Source organism: Apodemus sylvaticus, chromosome 2 (assembly GCF_947179515.1).
Source record: "Apodemus sylvaticus chromosome 2, mApoSyl1.1, whole genome shotgun sequence".
NCBI lineage: Eukaryota > Metazoa > Chordata > Mammalia > Rodentia > Muridae > Apodemus > Apodemus sylvaticus.
In genome coordinates this window covers 27,033,438-27,052,621 of record NC_067473.1, presented here as the reverse complement: position 1 = coordinate 27,052,621, position 19,184 = coordinate 27,033,438, and the positions used below count along the sequence as shown (strand labels likewise).

The following is a 19,184-nucleotide window of genomic DNA, read 5'->3' as shown; positions in this document are numbered from 1 at the left end:
ACATCTTGGTTCTTTCCAACTTCTGGCTATTATAAATAAGACTGCTATGAACATAGTAGAAATTCTGTCCTTATTATGTGTTGGAATACTTTTTGAGTATATGTCCAGTAGTTGTATAGCCGGGTCTTCAGGTAAAAACTATTTCCAATTTTCTTAGGAACTGCCAGATTGATTTGTAAAGTTGTTTTGCCAGATTGATTTGTAAAGTTGTTTTACCATCTTGAATTCCCACCAACAATGGAGGATTGTTCCCTTTTACCCACAGCCTGGCTATCATTTGCTGTCACCTGTGAAGTCGAATCTGAAGGTTGTTTTGATTTGTATTTCCCTGTTGACTAAGGATGTTCAACAGTTCTTTAAGTACTTCTCAGGCATTCTCTGAGAATTCTCTTTTTAGCTCAGCACTCCTCTTTTTTAATAGGACTATTTGGTTCTCTGGAGTCTAACTTGTTGAGTTCTCTGTATATTTTAGATATGTGCCCTCTATCAGATGTAGGGTTGGTAAAAAAATTTACTCAATCTGTAGGTTGCTGTTTTGTCTTATTGAAAGTGTCCTTTGCCTTACAGAAGCTTTGCAATTCTGTGAGGTGCCATTTGTCTGTATTTGATCTTAAAGCATAAGCCATTGGTATTCTGTCCATGAAGGTTTCCCTTTTGCCTATGTGTTCAAGGCTCTTCCCCACTTTCTGTTGTATTCCCCACTTTCTGTTGTATTAGATGCAGTGTATCTGGTTTAATGTTGAGATGCTTGTATCACTAGTACTGAAGCTTTGTACAGTGAAAGGCAGGTAGATTAAAAGAATAGAATTAAAGACCCAGAAATGAACCCACACTCCTGGTCACTTGACCTTTGACAAAGGAGCTAAAACTATCCAGTGGAAAAAAGATAGCCTTTTTAATAAATGGTGCTGATAAGGATGTGGACAAAGAGGAACATTCCTCCACTGCTGGTGGGGTTGCAAGCTGGTACAACCACTCTGGAAATCAGTCTGCTGGTTCCTCAGAAAACTGGGCATTATACTACCGGAGGGTGCTACTCATTGGAGTAGTAGCATTTCCATTTTTACTCAAGGAAACCTTCTTTTTTCCCCATTTTTTTAATTCGATATATTTTTTATTTACATTTCAAATGATTTCCCCTTTTCTAGACCCCCACTCCCCGAAAGTCCCATCAGCCCCCTTCCCTCCTCCTGTTTTCCCACCCAACCCTTACCACTTCCCTGTTCTGGTTTTGCCCTATACTGCTTCACTGAGTCTTTCTAGAACAAGGGGCCACTCCTCCATTCTTCTTGTACCTCATTTGATGTGTGGATTATGTTTTGGGTATTCCAGTTTTCTAGGTTAACAGCCACTTATTAGTGAGTGCATACTATGATTGATCTTTTGAGTCTGGGTTACCTCACTTAGTATGATGTTCTCCAGCTCCATCCATTTGCCTAAGAATTTCATGAATTTATTGATTCTAATGGCTGAATAGTACTCCATTGTGTATATATACCACATTTTTTTTCCGTTGGCCACTCCTTTTTTTATTTGATATATTCTTTTTTAAATTTTTTTATTCGATATAATTTATTTACATTTCAAATGATTTCCCCTTTTCTTTTTTTTTTTCAGTTTTCTCTTTTTTTTAAATTTTTTTTATTCGATATAATTTATTTACATTTCAAATGATTTCCCATTTTCTAGCCCCCCCACTCCCCGAAAGTCCCGTAAGCCCCCTTCTCTTCCCCTGTCCTTCCACCCACCCCTTCCCACTTCCCCATTCTGGTTTTGCTGAATACTGTTTCACTGAGTCTTTCCAGAACCAGGGGCCACTCCTCCTTTCTTCTTGTACCTCATTTGATGTGTGGATTATGTTTTGGGTATTCCAGTTTTCTAGGTTAATAACCACTTATTAGTGAGTGCATACCAAGATTCACCTTTTGAGTCTAGGTTACCTCACTTAGTATGATGTTCTCTAGCTCCATCCATTTGCCTAAGAATTTCATGAATTCATTGTTTCTAATGGCTGAATAGTACTCCAATGTGTAGATATACCACATTTTTTGCATCCACTCTTCTGTTGAGGGATACCTGGGTTCTTTCCAGCATCTGGCAATTATAAATAGGGCTGCTATGAACATAGTAGAGCATGTATCCTTATTACATGGTGAGGAATCTTCTGGGTATATGCCCAGGAGAGTTATAGCAGGATCTTCTGGAAGTGAGGTGCCCAGTTTTCAGAGGAACCGCCAGACTGATTTCCAGAGTGGTTGTACCAATTTGCAACCCCACCAGCAGTGGAGGAGTGTTCCTCTTTCTCCACACCCTCTCCAATACCTGCTGTCTCCTGAATTTTTAATCTTAGCCATTCTGACTGGTGTAAGATGAAATCTCAGGGTTGTTTTGATTTGCATTTCCCTAATGACTAATGAAGTTGAGCATTTTTTAAGATGCTTCTCTGCCATCCGAAGTTCTTCAGGTGAGTATTCTTTGTTTAACTCTGTACCCCATTTTTTAATAGGGTTGTTTGGTTTTCTGGAGTCTAACTTCTTGAGTTCTTTATATATATTGGATATTAGCCCTCTATCTGATGTAGGATTGGTGAAGATCTTTACCCAATTTGTTGGTTGCCAATTTGTCCTCTTGATGGTGTCCTTTGCCTTACAGAAACTTTGTAACTTTATGATGTCCCATTTGTCAATTCTTGCTCTTAGAGCATACGCTATTGGTGTTCTGTTCAGAAACTTTCTCCCTGTACCGATGTCCTCAAGGGTCTTCCCCAGTTTCTTTTCTATTAGCTTCAGAGTGTCTGGCTTTATGTGGAGGTCCTTGATCCATTTGGATTTGAGCTTAGTACAAGGAGACAAGGATGGATCAACTCGCATTCTTCTGCATGCTGACCTCCAGTTGAACCAGCACCATTTGTTGAAATGGCTATCTTTTTTCCATTGGATGTTTTCAGCCTCTTTGTCGAGGATCAAGTGGCCATAGGTGTGTGGGTTCATTTCTGGATCTTCAATCCTGTTCCATTGATCCTCCTGCCTGTCACTGTACCAATACCATGCAGTTTTTAACACTAGTGCTCTGTAGTATTGCTTGAGGTCAGGGATATTGATTCCCCCAGATTTTCTTTTGTTGCTGAGAATAGTTTTAGCTATCCTGGTTTTTTTGTTGTTCCAGATGAATTTGATAATTGCTCTTTCTAACTCTGTGAAGAATTGAGTTGGGATTTTGATGGGTATTGCATTGAATCTGTATATTGCTTTTGTCAAAATGGCCATTTTAATTATATTGATTCTACCGATCCATGAGCATGGGAGGTTTTCCCATTTTTTGAGGTCTTCTTCCATTTCCTTCTTCAGAGTCTTGAAGTTCTTGTCATACAGATCTTTCACATGTTTGGTAAGAGTCACCCCAAGATACTTTATACTGTTTGAGGCTATTGTGAAGGGGGTCATTTCCCTAATTTCTTTCTCAGCCTGCTTATCCTTTGAGTATAGGAAGGCCACTGATTTGCTTGAGTTGATTTTATAACCTTCCACTTTGCTGAAGTTGTTTATCAGCTGTAGGAGCTCTCTAGTGGAGTTTTTTGGGTCACTTAGGTAGACTATCATGTCGTCTGCAAATAATGATAGTTTGACTTCTTCCTTTCCAATTTGTATCCCTTTGACCTCCTTATGTTGTTGAATTGCCCGAGCTAGTACCTCAAGTACAATATTGAAAAGATAAGGAGAAAGGGGGCAGCCTTGTCTGGTCCCTGATTTCAGTGGGATTGCTTCAAGTTTCTCTCCATTTATTTTGATACTGGCTACCGGTTTGCTGTATATTGCTTTTACTATGTTTAGGTATGGGCCTTGAATTCCTGTTCTCTCCAAGACTTTAAACATGAAAGGATGCTGAATTTTGTCAAATGCTTTTTCAGCATCCAATGAAATGACCATGTGGTTTTGCTCTTTGAGTTTGTTTATGTAGTGGATTGTATTGATGGATTTCTGTATATTGAACCAACCCTGCATTCCTGGGATAAAGCCTACTTGATCATCGTGGATGATCGTTTTGATGTGTTCTTGGATTCTGTTGGCAAGAATTTTATTGAGTATTTTTGCATCGATGTTCATAAGGGAAATTGGTCTGAAGTTCTCTTTCCTTGTTGGATCTTTGTGTGGCTTTGGTATCAGCGTAATTGTGGCTTCGTAGAAGGAATTGGGTAGTGTTCCTTCTGTTTCTATTTTGTGGAATAGTTTGAAGAGTATTGGTGTTAACTCTTCTTTGAAGGTCTGATAGAATTCTAAAAAGTCTTTAATTTCTTTCTTTATTTCTTCCTTGACCAAGGTATCATTGAGTAGAATATTGTTCAGTTTCCAGGTGTATGTGGGTTTTCTGTTGTTTTTGTTGCTATTGAAGACCACTTTTACTCCATAGTGATCTGATAGGAGGCATGGGATTAGTTCGATCTTCTTATATTTGTTGAGGTCTGTCTTGTGACCAATTATATGGTCGATTTTGGAGAAGGTACCATGAGGTGCTGAGAAAAAGGTATATTCTTTTGTTTTAGGATAGAATGTTTTATATATATCTGTTAAATCTAATTGGTCCAAAGCTTCAATTAGTTTCATTGTGTCCCTGTTTAGTTTCTGTTTTCCTGATTGGTCCATTGAGGAAAGTGCAGTGTTGAAGTCACCCACAATTATTGTGTTAGGTGTAATGTGTGCTTTGAGTTTTAATAAAGTTTCTTTTACGAAAGAGGGTGCCTTTGCATTTGGAGCATAGATGTTCAGGATTGAGAGTTCTTCTTGTTGTATTTTTCCTTTGACCAGCAAGAAGTGTCTCTCAGAGTCTCTTTTGATGACTTTGGGTTGAAAGTCAATTTTATCTGATATTAAAATGGCTACTCCAGCTTTTTTCCTGAGACCAATTGCTTGTAAAATTGTCTTCCAGCCTTTTACTCTAAGGTAGTGTTTGTCTTTGACCCTGAGGTGTGTTTCCTGTGAGCAGCAAAATATAGGGTCCTGTTTACATATCCAGTCAGTTAGTCTGTGTCTTTTTATTGGGGCATTAAGTCCATTGATGTTAAGAGATATTAAGGAATAGTGATTGTTACTTCCTATCATTTTTGACGTTATTTTTTAAATTTGATTGCTTAACTTCTTTTGGGTTTGATGAAAGGTTACTATCTTCCTTTTTCCAGGGTGAAGTTTCCCTCCTTGTATTGGTGTTTTCCTCCTATTATCCTTTGTAGGGCTGGGTTTGTGGATAGATATTGGTTAAACTTGGTTTTGTCATGAAATATGTGACGGGAAGTATTTCTGTTCTGGTCCAGTCTGTTTGTATGCCCTTGATGTCATTTTGTTGTCTGATTGCTCTAAGCAGAAATTCATGGAGTATATTGAATAGATAGGATCTGCAGTCTCCATTCTAATAGAGTTCTATATTTGAGGAGTAGGAGAATACATTTCAGCATGGGTGGAGTATGGCAGTGATTACATGCTGAAGTGTGTATCCATGGGAGAAGCCACAATATTCATACAAAAGACTATTGTCTTGTATACCCTAGTGGGCTTTGAAATAAGTCTATAGCCCAGGCTTCCTGGAGCTTACCGAGATCCATCTGTGGTTGTGAGGTCTATGTCTATAGGATAGGACAGAAAACCTGAATAAGTAATATGGTCTCAAAAGTGAGGAGTTACAAATAAATTTTTATTCATCATAAATACATTTCAAAAACAGGCTTTTAATGATAATTTCTACAAACAGTGAAAAGCATAAGGAAAAAAGCAATAATAATAATACATAATATCCAATAATATAACAAGTAACCAAACAGCAAAAAACAAAATAGAAAAAAACCTCTAACAGTGAATTATATGAACCAGAGTTCTCTCAGTGCACTTTTAGCAACAGAGACATACGGTCTGTTTCTTCTCTTGGACATGTGGTGGCAGGGCAGTCACCTCAGTTCTCCCCCAAGGGGTATTGTTTGTACAGGAAAGGGAATAAAATCCTGAATTGGTTCGCTCACTGGCTAGGTTGTTAGGCCTATTCAACCTGAGGAATTATGTGGTAGAAGACTCATCCAAGGAATTTTGTGGCTCTTGAGGATGGAGCTCAGCAGGGGCTTCCTGAGGTGGCAACTCATTCTGCAAGAGGCCCTCTTCCTGGTCTGTGGAAATTTCAGCTCTTGCTATACTCTCTGCATCCTAGGAGAGGAAGGCAGTTATTAAGACAGAGACTTGTTGGGAATCTAAATGTCAGATGTCAGGATTCTACCTCCCACCAACGCAACAGGAATGTTATCATTGATCTTTTAACTGACACCCTTGCTGTTATAAGTACATGCACAGCAAAATATCCAGCAACATTCACCCAGTACATGGGCTAACAAGCTGCTACTCAGACGTCTATCAGAGCACACCAAGAAACTGGCAATTAGAAGAGACCTCATTGGGTAACAGGAAGAAAGGAAAATGCCACATTCCACACAGATCAAAGACAAGAAGAAGAACATATTTTGTATTAGTGGTTGAATTTTAACACTGCAAGATGCTTCTTACTTGGGAAGTCACATGATCCTTGCATGACGTCTGTCACAGGACCTAGATCTTACTCCAGGCTCTGCAAAGCATCCCACCTATCATGAGCATGTGTAGGAATGTCGCATGTTATTGATCTATCACCCTTACAAGTCTTTAGCTTAACGAGGAGTAGAAAGGGATACTTGCCATATTTCAGCTTATCACAAGAGGTTCACAACCCAGAATACTTGTGCATAGACTTAGCAATGAACAACTACATTCCATGAGGTGGGTGGCTGCTTGGGAGTGTGCATTAGAATGGTGCTGGGTCAAAGCAAAATGGATGCAATGGGAAAATGTTATCAGTCAGTATAAGCTTGGCTGCACTGCTTTTACCTACCTGATGTTGTTGGCCCTGGGGGATGCTTGACTTCTGTCCATCTTTATTATTCAGGTTCAAGTCAACCAAGTATTGCTGAATGATGATCCAATCAGCATGTACTTCCTTGTTCTCCTGCTTCAGTGTTACCAACCTCTTATTCATAAGGTTCTTCTGCATCAGGAGCCGGCTGTGCAGGTTGCTGGAAACACAGTCTTCATGGTAAGATCCTGAAGGCTCCTCCACCCATTCTTACATCGAGGTCCCATTAAACCCACCAGGACCTAGGTTCCCATCAAGCCCTAATACAATACATCTCAATACATTCTTGAGAGCTGCACAAAGAGCAAATAGCAACTTGAGGGAAGAAAAATGATTGCTGCAGCCCAAACATCAATAAGGATCCATGTCTCTCCAAAAATGAGGGTTCTCAAAGTATCCAGGAAGCCCAATGCATTTCAGAAACATCAATTAGTAGGTTGCAGATACTCTCAATGCAGGTCAGTAGAACCAAGAGGAGGGGAGGGCATTGTATACTTTTTTTTAGATCACATTTAGCCCTGTAAAACCATGCCTGAGTCCCATAGTCCTAGAACTGTACCATAACCCTCTCATGATCTGAATCACTCTTCTAATGAGAGGCTCCTGATGGTGCCTGTACAATGTTAGGATGAGTAACAGTCTCTTACAGACTTTGAAACTGACAGGAGAAGTCCCAAGGCACAGTGATGGCTAAAAGGCAGAAGGGATAGAATCATTCCTGCAGACTCTCCTGTCCAGAAACAAAGGAAGTCAGAAATGGCCATTCCACACCTGGTGACATCCATGAACAGTACTTACCGATAGAAGTTAATCTCCTTCTTGAAATCCTGGAAGTTCTGTTTGGCCTCAATGTTCTCCTTCTCTAAGGTGTGTAGAAATGTCATAATCTCCTTCTCCTTTAACTTCAATTTTTCATATAATGGATTTGGTGTGTAGTATGGCCTGTCCCCAGAAAGATAGAACTCCATGAACATGTGCTTTTAAGAACACATGAACACAGACTGGGTCTTGTGCTACCCAAACCCAGGAAGGTCAATTCCTGGGTTCTATATGCTGTGATTTTTTTTTTTCTTTTCTTTTTTTTATTCAATTTATTTTTTATTTACATTTCAAATGATTTCCCCTTTCCTTGCTCCCCACTTCCCCAAAGTCTCATAAGCCCTCTTTCCTCCTCCTATTCCCCCATCCACCCCTTCTCAAGTCCCTGTTCTGGTATTGCCGTACACTGCTGCACTGAGCCTTTCCAGAACCAGGGGCCATTCCTCTGTTCTTCTTGGACATCATTTAACATGTGAATTATGTCTTGGGAATTCAAAGTTTCTAGACTAATATCCACTTATCAGTGAGTGCATACCATGATTTATCTTCTGAGACTGGGTTACCTCACTATGATGTTCTCCAGCTCCATCCATTTGTCTAAGAATTTCATGAATTCATTGCTTCTAATGGCTGAATAGTACTCCATTGTGTATATATACCACATTTTTTTTTGTATCCACTCCTCCATTGAGGGACATCTGAGTTCTTTCCAGCTTCTGGCCATTATAAATAGGGCTGCTATGAGCATAGTGGAGCATGTGTCCTTATTACATGCTGGAGAATCCTCTGGGTATATGCCCAGCAGTGGTATAGCAGGGTCCTCCGGAAGTGACGTGCCCAGTTTTCTGAGGAACTGCCAGACTGATTTCCAGAGTGGTTTTACCAATTTGCAACCCCACCAGAAGTGGAGTAGTGTTCCTCTTTCTCCACATCCTTGCCAGCACCTGTTTTCTCCTGAGTTTTTGATCTTAGTCATTCTGACTGGTATGAGGTAAAATCCCAGGGTTGTTTTTTTTTTTTTTTTTATTATTATTCGATATAATTTATTTACATTTCAAATGATTTCCCCTTTTCTAGCCCCCCCACTCCCCGAAAGTCCCGCAAGCCCCCTTCTCTTCCCCTGTCCTCCCACCCACCCCTTCCCACTTCCCCGTTCTGGTTTTGCTGAATACTGTTTCACTGAGTCTTTCCAGAACCAGGGGCCACTCCTCCTTTCTTATTGTACCTCATTTGATGTGTGGATTATGTTTTGGGTATTCCAGTTTTCTAGGTTAATATCCACTTATTAGTGAGTGCATACCATGATTCACCTTTTGAGTCTGGGTTACCTCACTTAGTATGATATTCTCTAGCTCCATCCATTTGCCTAAGAATTTCATGAATTCATTGTTTCTAATGGCTGAATAGTACTCCATTGTGTAGATATACCACATTTTTTGCATCCACTCTTCTGTTGAGGGATACCTGGGTTCTTTCCAGCATCTGGCAATTACAAATAGGGCTGCTATGAACATAGTAGAACATGTATCCTTATTACATGGTGGGGAGTCTTCTGGGTATATGCCCAGGAGTGGTATAGCAGGATCTTCTGGAAGTAAGGTGCCCAGTTTTCGGAGGAACCGCCAGACTGATTTCCAGAGTGGTTGTACCAATTTGCAACCCCACCAGCAGTGGAGGAGTGTTCCTCTTTCTCCACACCCTCTCCAACACCTGCTGTCTCCTGAATTTTTAATCTTAGCCATTCTGACTGGTGTAAGATGAAATCTTAGGGTTGTTTTGATTTGCATTTCCCTAATGACTAATGAAGTTGAGCATTTTTTAAGATGCTTCTCCGCCATCTGAAGTTCTTCAGGTGAGAATTCTTTGTTTAACTCTGTACCCCATTTTTTAATAGGGTTGTTTGGTTTTCTGGAGTCTAACTTCTTGAGTTCTTTATATATATTGGATATTAGCCCTCTATCTGATGTAGGATTGGTGAAGATCTTTTCCCAATTTGTTGGTTTATGCTGTGATTTTCTTCATCTTTGGAAACTTTTTATCCTTTCCCACAGACAGCATAAGCTCTGGAGGGGCAGTCTAGCCCCTTGTGCTCTCATGAGCCTAGGACACAGTTCTTTGCCAACTTGATACCTGTGATTATATTTTCCCTGTTTTAACAATAGGGATTCTAATTCCTTGATAACTTATACATCAGAGGCAGACATTACACATAATTCTTGAGATGAGACCAGACATCACCACCACCACTTTATAATCTGCCCAAGAGATGCAACTGTATACATAAATGTGCCCATGAAGGGAAAGAACAGTGCTATTTAAAATGGGGGCTCCCAGACATCAGGACTCACTTGAAACTGCTTGTAAATCCTCAGTCTAAAACACAGACCACAAGATTCCAAAGTGTGGATTTAAATATAAACATACAAAACAGAAGCACATGTATGTACACATGGAAGCAAACAGACTCATAGACTGTCACACCCAAATTAGGATAAAAGGACACAATGCCAGAGAAAGGGAAATAGAGACAGAGACAGAAGCAGAGAGAGCAGAATGAGAATCACAAGTGTATGTAACATTATGGTCTCATAGTATCCTGGATTTCACAGATCTCTGAATTTCAAAGAGTGGAGAGAAAATTCAAATAATCATTCACAGGAGAAAACACAATCATGTGCAAACACACACGCACAAACACAGAAACAGACATACAGTCATGTGTTTACTCATGAGAGTGAGAAAAGGAGATAGAGTCACAGAATGACAGAAAGAGTGAATCTGAGACAGAAGCAGAGAGAACACAATGAATTGCAGAAGAAATGCATGCTACAATACTGTCTCAGTATAGGTCACATAGACAAAGAAACAGGCAGAGCCTCAAGCGTCTAGTCAAGCACTGAGATGAACAATGTGGGACCAGGCCCCTCCAGCTGCATTCAGCAGTTTCCAGAACTCAGTCATCTTCCAGTCCAGTACAAACACCACAAACTCTCAGCTTATAGAACCCCCCAAAAGCACCTTCTTTAAAGGGCTTTACAAAATCACTCTGGGAACTCACTGACCATTGCCTCTATCCCTGAATTCTTCACTCAGACCACAAGTCCCACTTTTGACCTGGAGGAAGCAGAAGAGTCCATTTCCCATCTTACTCTTGACCAAGCTTCAGGTTCTGCCTCTCTTCTAAGAAGTATTTAGAGATGTGTGGTTTGTTCCAGGGACATCATAAATACACACCTTCCTCTGATCTACCACCTTAAAAATACATGTGTGACATTGTCGACCCCAGATGAACACCACAGCATTTGGAGCAATGCATACCTCTTGTTCATGGCTCCCTCTGTGACATAGATCAAGCGATCTCTCAGCTCATTTCTCTCTTGTGTAACGAGCTGCAGCTCTCTGGTCAGCCTCTCCTCTTCCTCCTTGGCCTGCTTCTTGCTCAGGACAGTTGCAGGTGATGATATCTGCCTGTCAGCCCCTGTAGGTTCAAGAACACAAGTGAACCTACATGTTGGGAACACGTAGAGTGTAGCCAGACTACTCTGAGGCCCATAAAGTAGGACAACAGGCCTAGAACCCAGTGAAAGCACACAGAGTTTGGTCCAGGCTTGAGATGCCTCCTCAGTGGGTCTCAGTTCTCCCATCACTCTATAGAGAGTAGATGTAAGCAGCTAAGTGTGTCCTCTGTCTCCCTATATATTCACAGAAATGGCTTCTCCTGGCTTATTATCAAATGTGCAGAGTTCAACTTGGCTTCAGAGTCCTCAATTCTCTGGTTTCACAAGTCACATGATAAATTCACTATCCACAAGTACTTGAGTGCTATGTGATGTTCAGATCTCCTGCCCTATTACTCTAGGCCCATGACATGGCCTTAAAATGCCCTGCAGGGGGAGAACATGGCCAACACACTGATCAATTTCTTCTACTGAAACACCAAACCCACCAGAAGTCAGCAGTGGACAGATTCTCTATCTGTATGTATTAACTCTGAAAGGTCTTTGACTATTGACAGTCTAATACTTCCTGCCACTCACACCAGTGTTAAAGCTAAGGTGGGAACTTTGAGGGAGAGGAAGTCAGAGTACTTTTGAGAACAAGAGGTCATCTCCAGGGGAGCAACCCTCTGCCTGGCACTACAGTCAAAGAGAAGCTGAAACTAAAAGAAGCTTGGTAGTGAAGGCATTGATGCCCTGCCCAAAATTGGTGTAGTCACAGATCCTCTGTGACTCCTGATGGTCTCATTCTGTCCCCAAGTAACAACCACAATACCCATTGAAAATGAAGTATTGGATTTCGCAGCATAACAGCTTTGGCCTTGCCATCTCCTGCTTTAAAGGATGGAGAAAATAATGTTCTGATATCCTTGATGTTCAAGAGTTGTGAATATCCTGAAATTTCTTTGGCTTCCAAGAAGCTTCAATTCCTTTGCCCCTTTGCTAGAAAGGCCAGCTTGGGCCACCCTGCCAGGAAGCTCAGTATCCACTTCCCAGTACTTACTCCACATTCTCCATGACCACCTCCTTTGTCTTTCACTACTCTCAGATGAAAGGCCAGCTTCCTTCCTCCTCTCTCTAGTCTCTCTCCCATCCATACTGGTTCTCCGAAAAAGTTTTCTGAGTCGGGCAAACATGTCTATCAGTATATCCTCTAGACACTGACTGAGAAACGCAATGCTTCTGCTGTTGCTACAACACTGGTGACATCACAGCTCATGCCAAGAACTCTCCAGGAGACAATGGAATGTTCAAGAAGGGACTGTGATGTCATGTGTTACAGTCTTCTGCTCCCTACTAATTTTCTTCCTGCACTGAACAGAAAGCTGAAGTGCTCTTTCCTGGAGACTTTTGGGGGGCATAGGCATTGAGCCCACCCTTTTTTCAAAGCTAGGGTTTCCTCTAGGCTTGATTGCCATCACCTCAGTAATCCCTGTGTATCTAATTGTATGTTTCCTTTTCAAACCATTTTCAGAAATGCCTCATCCTACCTCAAATTTCCCCCAGTCAGCAATATGAGCCATTAAAATCTGCTGAGAAATCACTCTGGATTTAATATGTAGTCAAAAGTTCTCCTGTCTTATGTACAGGTACATGAAATCACATCCAGGCAGAGTCTTCAGGGCAGATTTACACGAGGATGTGTGTTAGGGGCTACCTCATGAAGTCTTGTGCTGAGCATTTGAAAGTTGGCCCAAGATGCCTTAGGAGAGAGAGAGAGAGAGAGAGAGAGAGAGAGAGAGAGAGAGAGAGAGAGAGAGAGAGAGAGAGAGAGAGAGTTGCAGTCATCATGGTTCTGGCAAGAGTTTGGAGATCAGTTGGCAGAGGAAAGTAAAATATTGGAGCCACCAATGGAAAGGCCCTCGGGCAGGGTATGAGGTTCTCATCTCTGCACCAGTGTCACCAAAGGAGGATTTCTTACAGCCCTATGTAAGCTATAAAATTAGATTCTGTCAGAAAAATAAAATAGCCAAAATAGGTAAGTGCATATGAAAATGAGATACATGTAGGTTAGTGCACAGAGCAAGGGCCTCATATGTTGTGTTTTGGTTCGTGATCAGCCCCATAAACCAGATAAACAACTCTCTTGATCATGATGAATGATCGTTTTGATGTGTTCTTGGATTTGGTTGGCAAGAATTTTATGAGTATTTTTGCATCGATAGTCACAGTGCAAATTTTTCTGAAGTTTTCATTGTTGGATCTTTGTGTAGTTTTGGTATCTGCATAATTGTGAATTCATAGACCAAGTTGGGATGTGTCCCTTCTGTTTCTACTTTGAGCAATAATTTAAAGAGTATTGGTGTTAGGTCTTCTTTGAAGGTCTGATAGAATTCTGCACTAAAACCATCTGGTCCTGTGTTTCTTTTGATTGGAAGACTTTTAATGACCACTTCTATTTCTTTAGGGGTTATGGTACTGTTTAGATGATCTATTTGATCCTGATTTAATTTTGGTATTTAGTATCTGTCTAGGAAATTGTCCATTTCCTCCAGATCCTCCAGTTGTGTTGAGTACAGGCTTTTGTAATAGGATCTGATAATTTTTTGAATTTCCTCAGTTTCTGTTGTTGTATCTCCCTTTTCATTTCTAATTTTGTTAATTTGGATACTGTCTCTGTGCCCTTTGGTTAGTCTGGCTAAGGGTTTATCTATCTTGTTGATTTTTTTCAAAGAACCAGCTACTGATTTTGTTGATTCTTTGTATGGTTCTCTTAGTTTCTACTTGATTGATTTCGGCCCTGAGTTTGATGATTTCCTGTCTTCTTCTCCTCCTGGGTGAATTAGCTTATTTTTGTTCCAGGGCTTTCAGTTGTGCTGTTAAGCTTCTAGTATATACTCTCTCCATTTTCTTTTTGGAGGCACTCTGGTCTATGAGTTTTCCTCTTAGCACTGCTTTCATTGTGTCCCATAGATTTGGGTATGTTGTGCCTTCATTTTTGTTAAATTCTAAAAAGTCTTTGATTTCTTTCTTCATTTCTTCTTTGGCCAAGGTATCATTGAATAAAGTATTGTTCAGACTCCATGTGTATGTGGGTTTTCTGTAGTTTTTGTTGCCATTGAAGACTACTCTTACTCCCTAGTGATCTGATAGGAGTCATGGAATTAGTTTGATCTTCTTATATTTGTTGAGGTCTGTCTTGTGACCAATTATATGGTCTATGGTCGATTTTGGAGAAGGTACCATGAGGTGCTGAGAAAAAGGTACATTCTTTTGCTTTAGGATTAAATGTTACACACACACACACACACACACACACACATATATATCTGATAAATCCAATTTGTCTAAAGCTTCAATTAGTTTCACTGTGTCCCTGTTTAGTTTCTATTTTCCTGATCTATTGAGGATAGTGGAGTGTTGAAGTCTCCCACAATTATTATGTTAGTTACAATGTGTGCTTTGACCTTTAGTAAAGTGTCTTTTACGAATGAGGGTGTCCTTGGATTTGGAGCACAGATGTTCAGAATTGAGAGTTCTTCTTGGTGGATTCCTCTTTTGACCAGTAAGGATGTGTCTCTTCTGTGTCTCTTTGATGACTTTTTGTTGAAAGTCAATTTTATTTGATAATAGAATGGCTACTCCAGCTTGTTTCCTGAGACCATTTGCTTGTAAAATTGGTTTCCAGCCTTTTACTCTGAGGTAGTGTTTGTCTTTGACACTGAGGTGTGTTTCCTGTATGCAGCAAAATATAGGATCCTCTTTGTCTTTTTATTAGGGAATTTAGTTCATTGATGATAAAGAGATATTATGGAATACTGATTATTACTTCCTGTTATTTTTGATGTTATTTTTATATTTGTGTGGCTATCTTCTTTTGGGTTTGATGAAAGAACGTTACTATCTTGCTTTTTCCCGGGTGAAGTTTCCCTTCTTGTATTGGTGTTTTCCACCTCTTATCTTTTGTAGGGCTGGGTTTGTGGAAAGATATTGTAAAAATTTGATTTTATCATAGAATATCTTGGTTTCTCCATCTGTGGTGATTAAATTTTTGCTGGGTATAGTAGTCTTGGTGGGCATTTGTGTTCTCTTAGAGTCTGTATGAGATCTGCCCAGGATCTTGTAGCTTTCATGGTCTTTGGCGAGAAGTCTGGTGTAATTCTGATAGGTCTTCCTTTATATGTTACTTGGCCTTTTTCTCTTACTGCTTTTAATATTCCTTCTTTTTTAGTACATTTTGGGTTTTGATTATTATGTGACAGGAGCTATTTCTGTTCTTGTCCCATCTGTTTGGGGGTTCTGTAGGCTTCTTGTATATTTAATAGGCATCTCTCTCTTTAGGTTAGGGAAGTTTTCTTCTATAATTTTGTTGAAGATATTTTCTGGCCCTTTAATTTGTAAGTTTTCACTCTCATCTATACCTATAATCCTTAGGTTTGGTCTTCTCATTGTGTCCTGGATTTCCTGGATGTTTTGGGTTACAAGATTTTTGCATTTTTCCTTTTCTTTGACTGTTGAGCTAATGCTTTCTATGGTATGTTCAGCATCTGAGATTCTTTCTTCTATCTCTTGTATTCTGTTGTTGATATTTGCATCTATGGCCCCTGATTTCTTCCCAAGGTTTTCTATCTCCAAAGTTGTCTCCCTTTTTGATTTCTTAGTTCTTTCTACTTTTTTTTTTTTGATCCTGGTTGGTTTTGTTCAGTTCTTTCACTTGTTTGTGTTTTTCTGTAATTCTTTAAGAGAGTTTTGTGTTTCCTCTTTTATGACTTCTGATTGTTGACCCAAGTTTTCCTGCATTTCTTTAAGTGATTTTTGCATTTCCTCTTTATGGCTTATATCTTTTGACCCATATGCTCCTGAATTTCTTATGTGATTTTTGTGTTTCCTTTGTTAGGGCTTCTACCTTATTCATATTCTCCTGTATTTCCTTAAGAGATTTATTTATGTCTTTCTTGTAGTCCATCTCATGTAGCATCATGAGATGTGATTTTAAATCCAAATCTTGTTTTTCTGGAGTGTTGGGGTATTCAGGACTTGCTGTTGTCAGATAATTGGGCTTGGATGCTGTCATATTGCCTTGATTTCTGTAAGTGACGTTCCTAAGTTTGCCTCTTGCCATCTGGTTATCTCTGGCATTAGTTAGTCTTGTTGCCACTGGCTGGTGCTTGAACCTCCTGTGATCCTGTGAGGCTATTTCAGCACCACTGGATAACTGGGTTTCCCCTGGCACAGATTGCTGATGTGCTGCCCTACTCTTGGGTGTTGTTCCTGGAGCCTTTCTGTGCCTTGCCCAAAGCAATGTTATATTCAGGGTTGTCTCTCTGTACCTGGTATTGCCTGCCTTGTCCATCCAGGAGTGAAGATGGCAGTGGCTGAGGGGACCCTCTCCAAGTGCCGGTCACTATGTAGGGCAAATGTCCCACAAAAGGACTGGCACATAGACAACCCACAGAGCTGCCCAGGCCCTGGGCACAGGCAGAAGTCTGGTGGGCAGTGTCCTGAGTGATGTTAAACTCAGGATATTTCTGTGTACCTGGTGTTGCCTGTCTGGTCCATCTGGGAGTGAAGATTGCAGAGGCTGCGGGGAATTCTCTTCAGTTTCTTTATGGAAGCACTCAGGGCTATGAGTTTTCCTCTTAGCACTGTTTTCATTGTGTCCCATAAGTTTGGATATGTTGTATTTTCATTTCTATTCAACTTTAAAAAATCTTTAATTTGTTTCTTTATTTCTTCCCTGACCAAGTTATCATTGAGTAGGTAGTTGTTCTGCTTCCATGTATATGTTGTTCTTGTTGTTATTGAAGACCTGTCTGAATCTGTGGTGGTCCATTATAATGCATGGTTTTAATTCAATATTCTTTTTTTTTGTTTTGTTTTGTTTTGTTTTTGTTTTTTTTTATTCGATATAATTTATTTACATTTCAAATGATTTCCCCTTTTCTAGCCCCCCCACTCCCCAAAAGTCCCGCAAACCCCCTTCTCTTCCCCTGTCCTCCCACCCACCCCTTCCCACTTCCCGGTTCTGGTTTTGCTGAATACTGTTTCACTGAGTCTTTCCAGAACCAGGGGCCACTCCTCCTTTCTTCTTGTACCTCATTTGATGTGTGGATTATGTTTTGGGTATTCCAGTTTTCTAGGTTAATATCCACTTATTAGTGAGTGCATACCATGATTCACCTTTTGAGTCTGAGTTACCTCACTTAGTATGATATTCTCTAGCTCCATCCATTTGCCTAAGAATTTCATGAATTCATTGTTTCTAATGGCTGAATAGTACTCCATTGTGTAGATATACCACATTTTTTGCATCCACTCTTCTGTTGAGGGATACCTGGGTTCTTTCCAGCATCTGGCAATTACAAATAGGGCTGCTATGAACATAGTAGAACATGTATCCTTATTACATGGTGGGGAGTCTTCTGGGTATATGCCCAGGAGTGGTATAGCAGGATCTTCTGGAAGTAAGGTGCCCAGTTTTCGGAGGAACCGCCAGACTGATTTCCAGAGTGGTTGTACCAATTTGCAACCCCACCAGCAGTGGAGGAGTGTTCCTCTTTCTCCACACCCTCTCCAACACCTGCTGTCTCCTGAATTTTTAATCTTAGCCATTCTGACTGGTGTAAGATGAAATCTTAGGGTTGTTTTGATTTGCATTTCCCTAATGACTAATGAAGCTGAGCATTTTTTAAGATGCTTCTCCGCCATCCGAAGTTCTTCAGGCGAGAATTCTTTGTTTAACTCTGTACCCCATTTTTTAATAGGGTTGTTTGGTTTTCTGGAGTCTAACTTCTTGAGTTCTTTATATATATTGGATATTAGCCCTCTATCTGATGTAGGATTGGTGAAGATCTTTTCCCAATTTGTTGGTTGTCGATTTGTCCTCCTGATGGTGTCCTTTGCCTTACAGAAACTTTGTAATTTTATGAGGTCCCATTTGTCAATTCTTGCTCTTAGAGCATACGCTATTGGTGTTCTGTTCAGAAACTTTCTCCCTGTGCCGATGTCCTCAAGGGTCTTCCCCAGTTTCTTTTCTATTAGCTTCAGAGTGTCTGGCTTTATGTGGAGGTCCTTGATCCATTTGGATTTGAGCTTAGTACAAGGAGACGAGGATGGATCAATTCGCATTCTTCTGCATGCTGACCTCCAGTTGAACCAGCACCATTTGTTGAAAAGGCTATCTTTTTTCCATTGGATGTTTTCAGCCTCTTTGTCGAGGATCAAGTGGCCATAGGTGTGTGGGTTCATTTCTGGATCTTCAATCCTGTTCCATTGATCCTCCTGCCTGTCACTGTACCAATACCATGCAGTTTTTAACACTATTGCTCTGTAGTATTGCTTGAGGTCAGGGATACTGATTCCCCCAGATTTCCTTTTGTTGCTGAGAATAGTTTTAGCTATCCTGGGTTTTTTGTTGTTCCAGATGAATTTGATAATTGCTCTTTCTAACTCTGTGAAGAATTGAGTTGGGATTTTGATGGGTATTGCATTGAATCTGTATAGTGCTTTAGGCAAAATGGCCATTTTAAGTATATTGATTCTACCGATCCATGAGCGTGGGAGGTTTTCCCATTTTTTGAGGTCTTCTTCCATTTCCTTCTTCAGAGTCTTGAAGTTCTTGTCATACAGATCTTTCACATGTTTGGTAAGAGTCACCCCAAGATACTTTATACTGTTTGTGGCTATTGTGAAGGGGGTCATTTCCCTAATTTCTTTCTCAGCCTGCTTATCCTTTGAGTATAGGAAGGCCACTGATTTGCTTGAGTTGATTTTATAACCTGCCACTTTGCTGAAGTTGTTTATCAGCTGTAGGAGCTCTCTAGTGGAGTTCTTTGGGTCACTTAGGTAGACGATCATGTCGTCTGCAAATAATGATAGTTTGACTTCTTCCTTTCCAATTTGTATCCCTTTGACCTCCTTATGTTGTCGAATTGCCCGAGCTAGTACCTCAAGTACAATATTGAAAAGATAAGGAGAAAGGGGGCAGCCTTGTCTGGTCCCTGATTTCAG

General features: G+C 40.3%; 1 protein-coding gene across 1 annotated transcript; it reads right to left on the bottom strand.

The window, feature by feature from the left end:
- Positions 1-6,038: 6,038 nt before the first annotated feature.
- On the bottom strand, positions 6,039-12,370 carry LOC127677832 (disks large homolog 5-like). The gene is made up of 5 exons (XM_052172820.1): positions 12,238-12,370; positions 11,056-11,215; positions 7,717-7,860; positions 6,898-7,078; positions 6,039-6,182 (listed from the first exon to the last, which is right to left on the bottom strand). Exons 1-5 carry the CDS (start codon positions 12,368-12,370, stop codon positions 6,039-6,041), a joined length of 762 nt encoding a protein of 253 aa, XP_052028780.1.
- Positions 12,371-19,184: the final 6,814 nt, after the last annotated feature.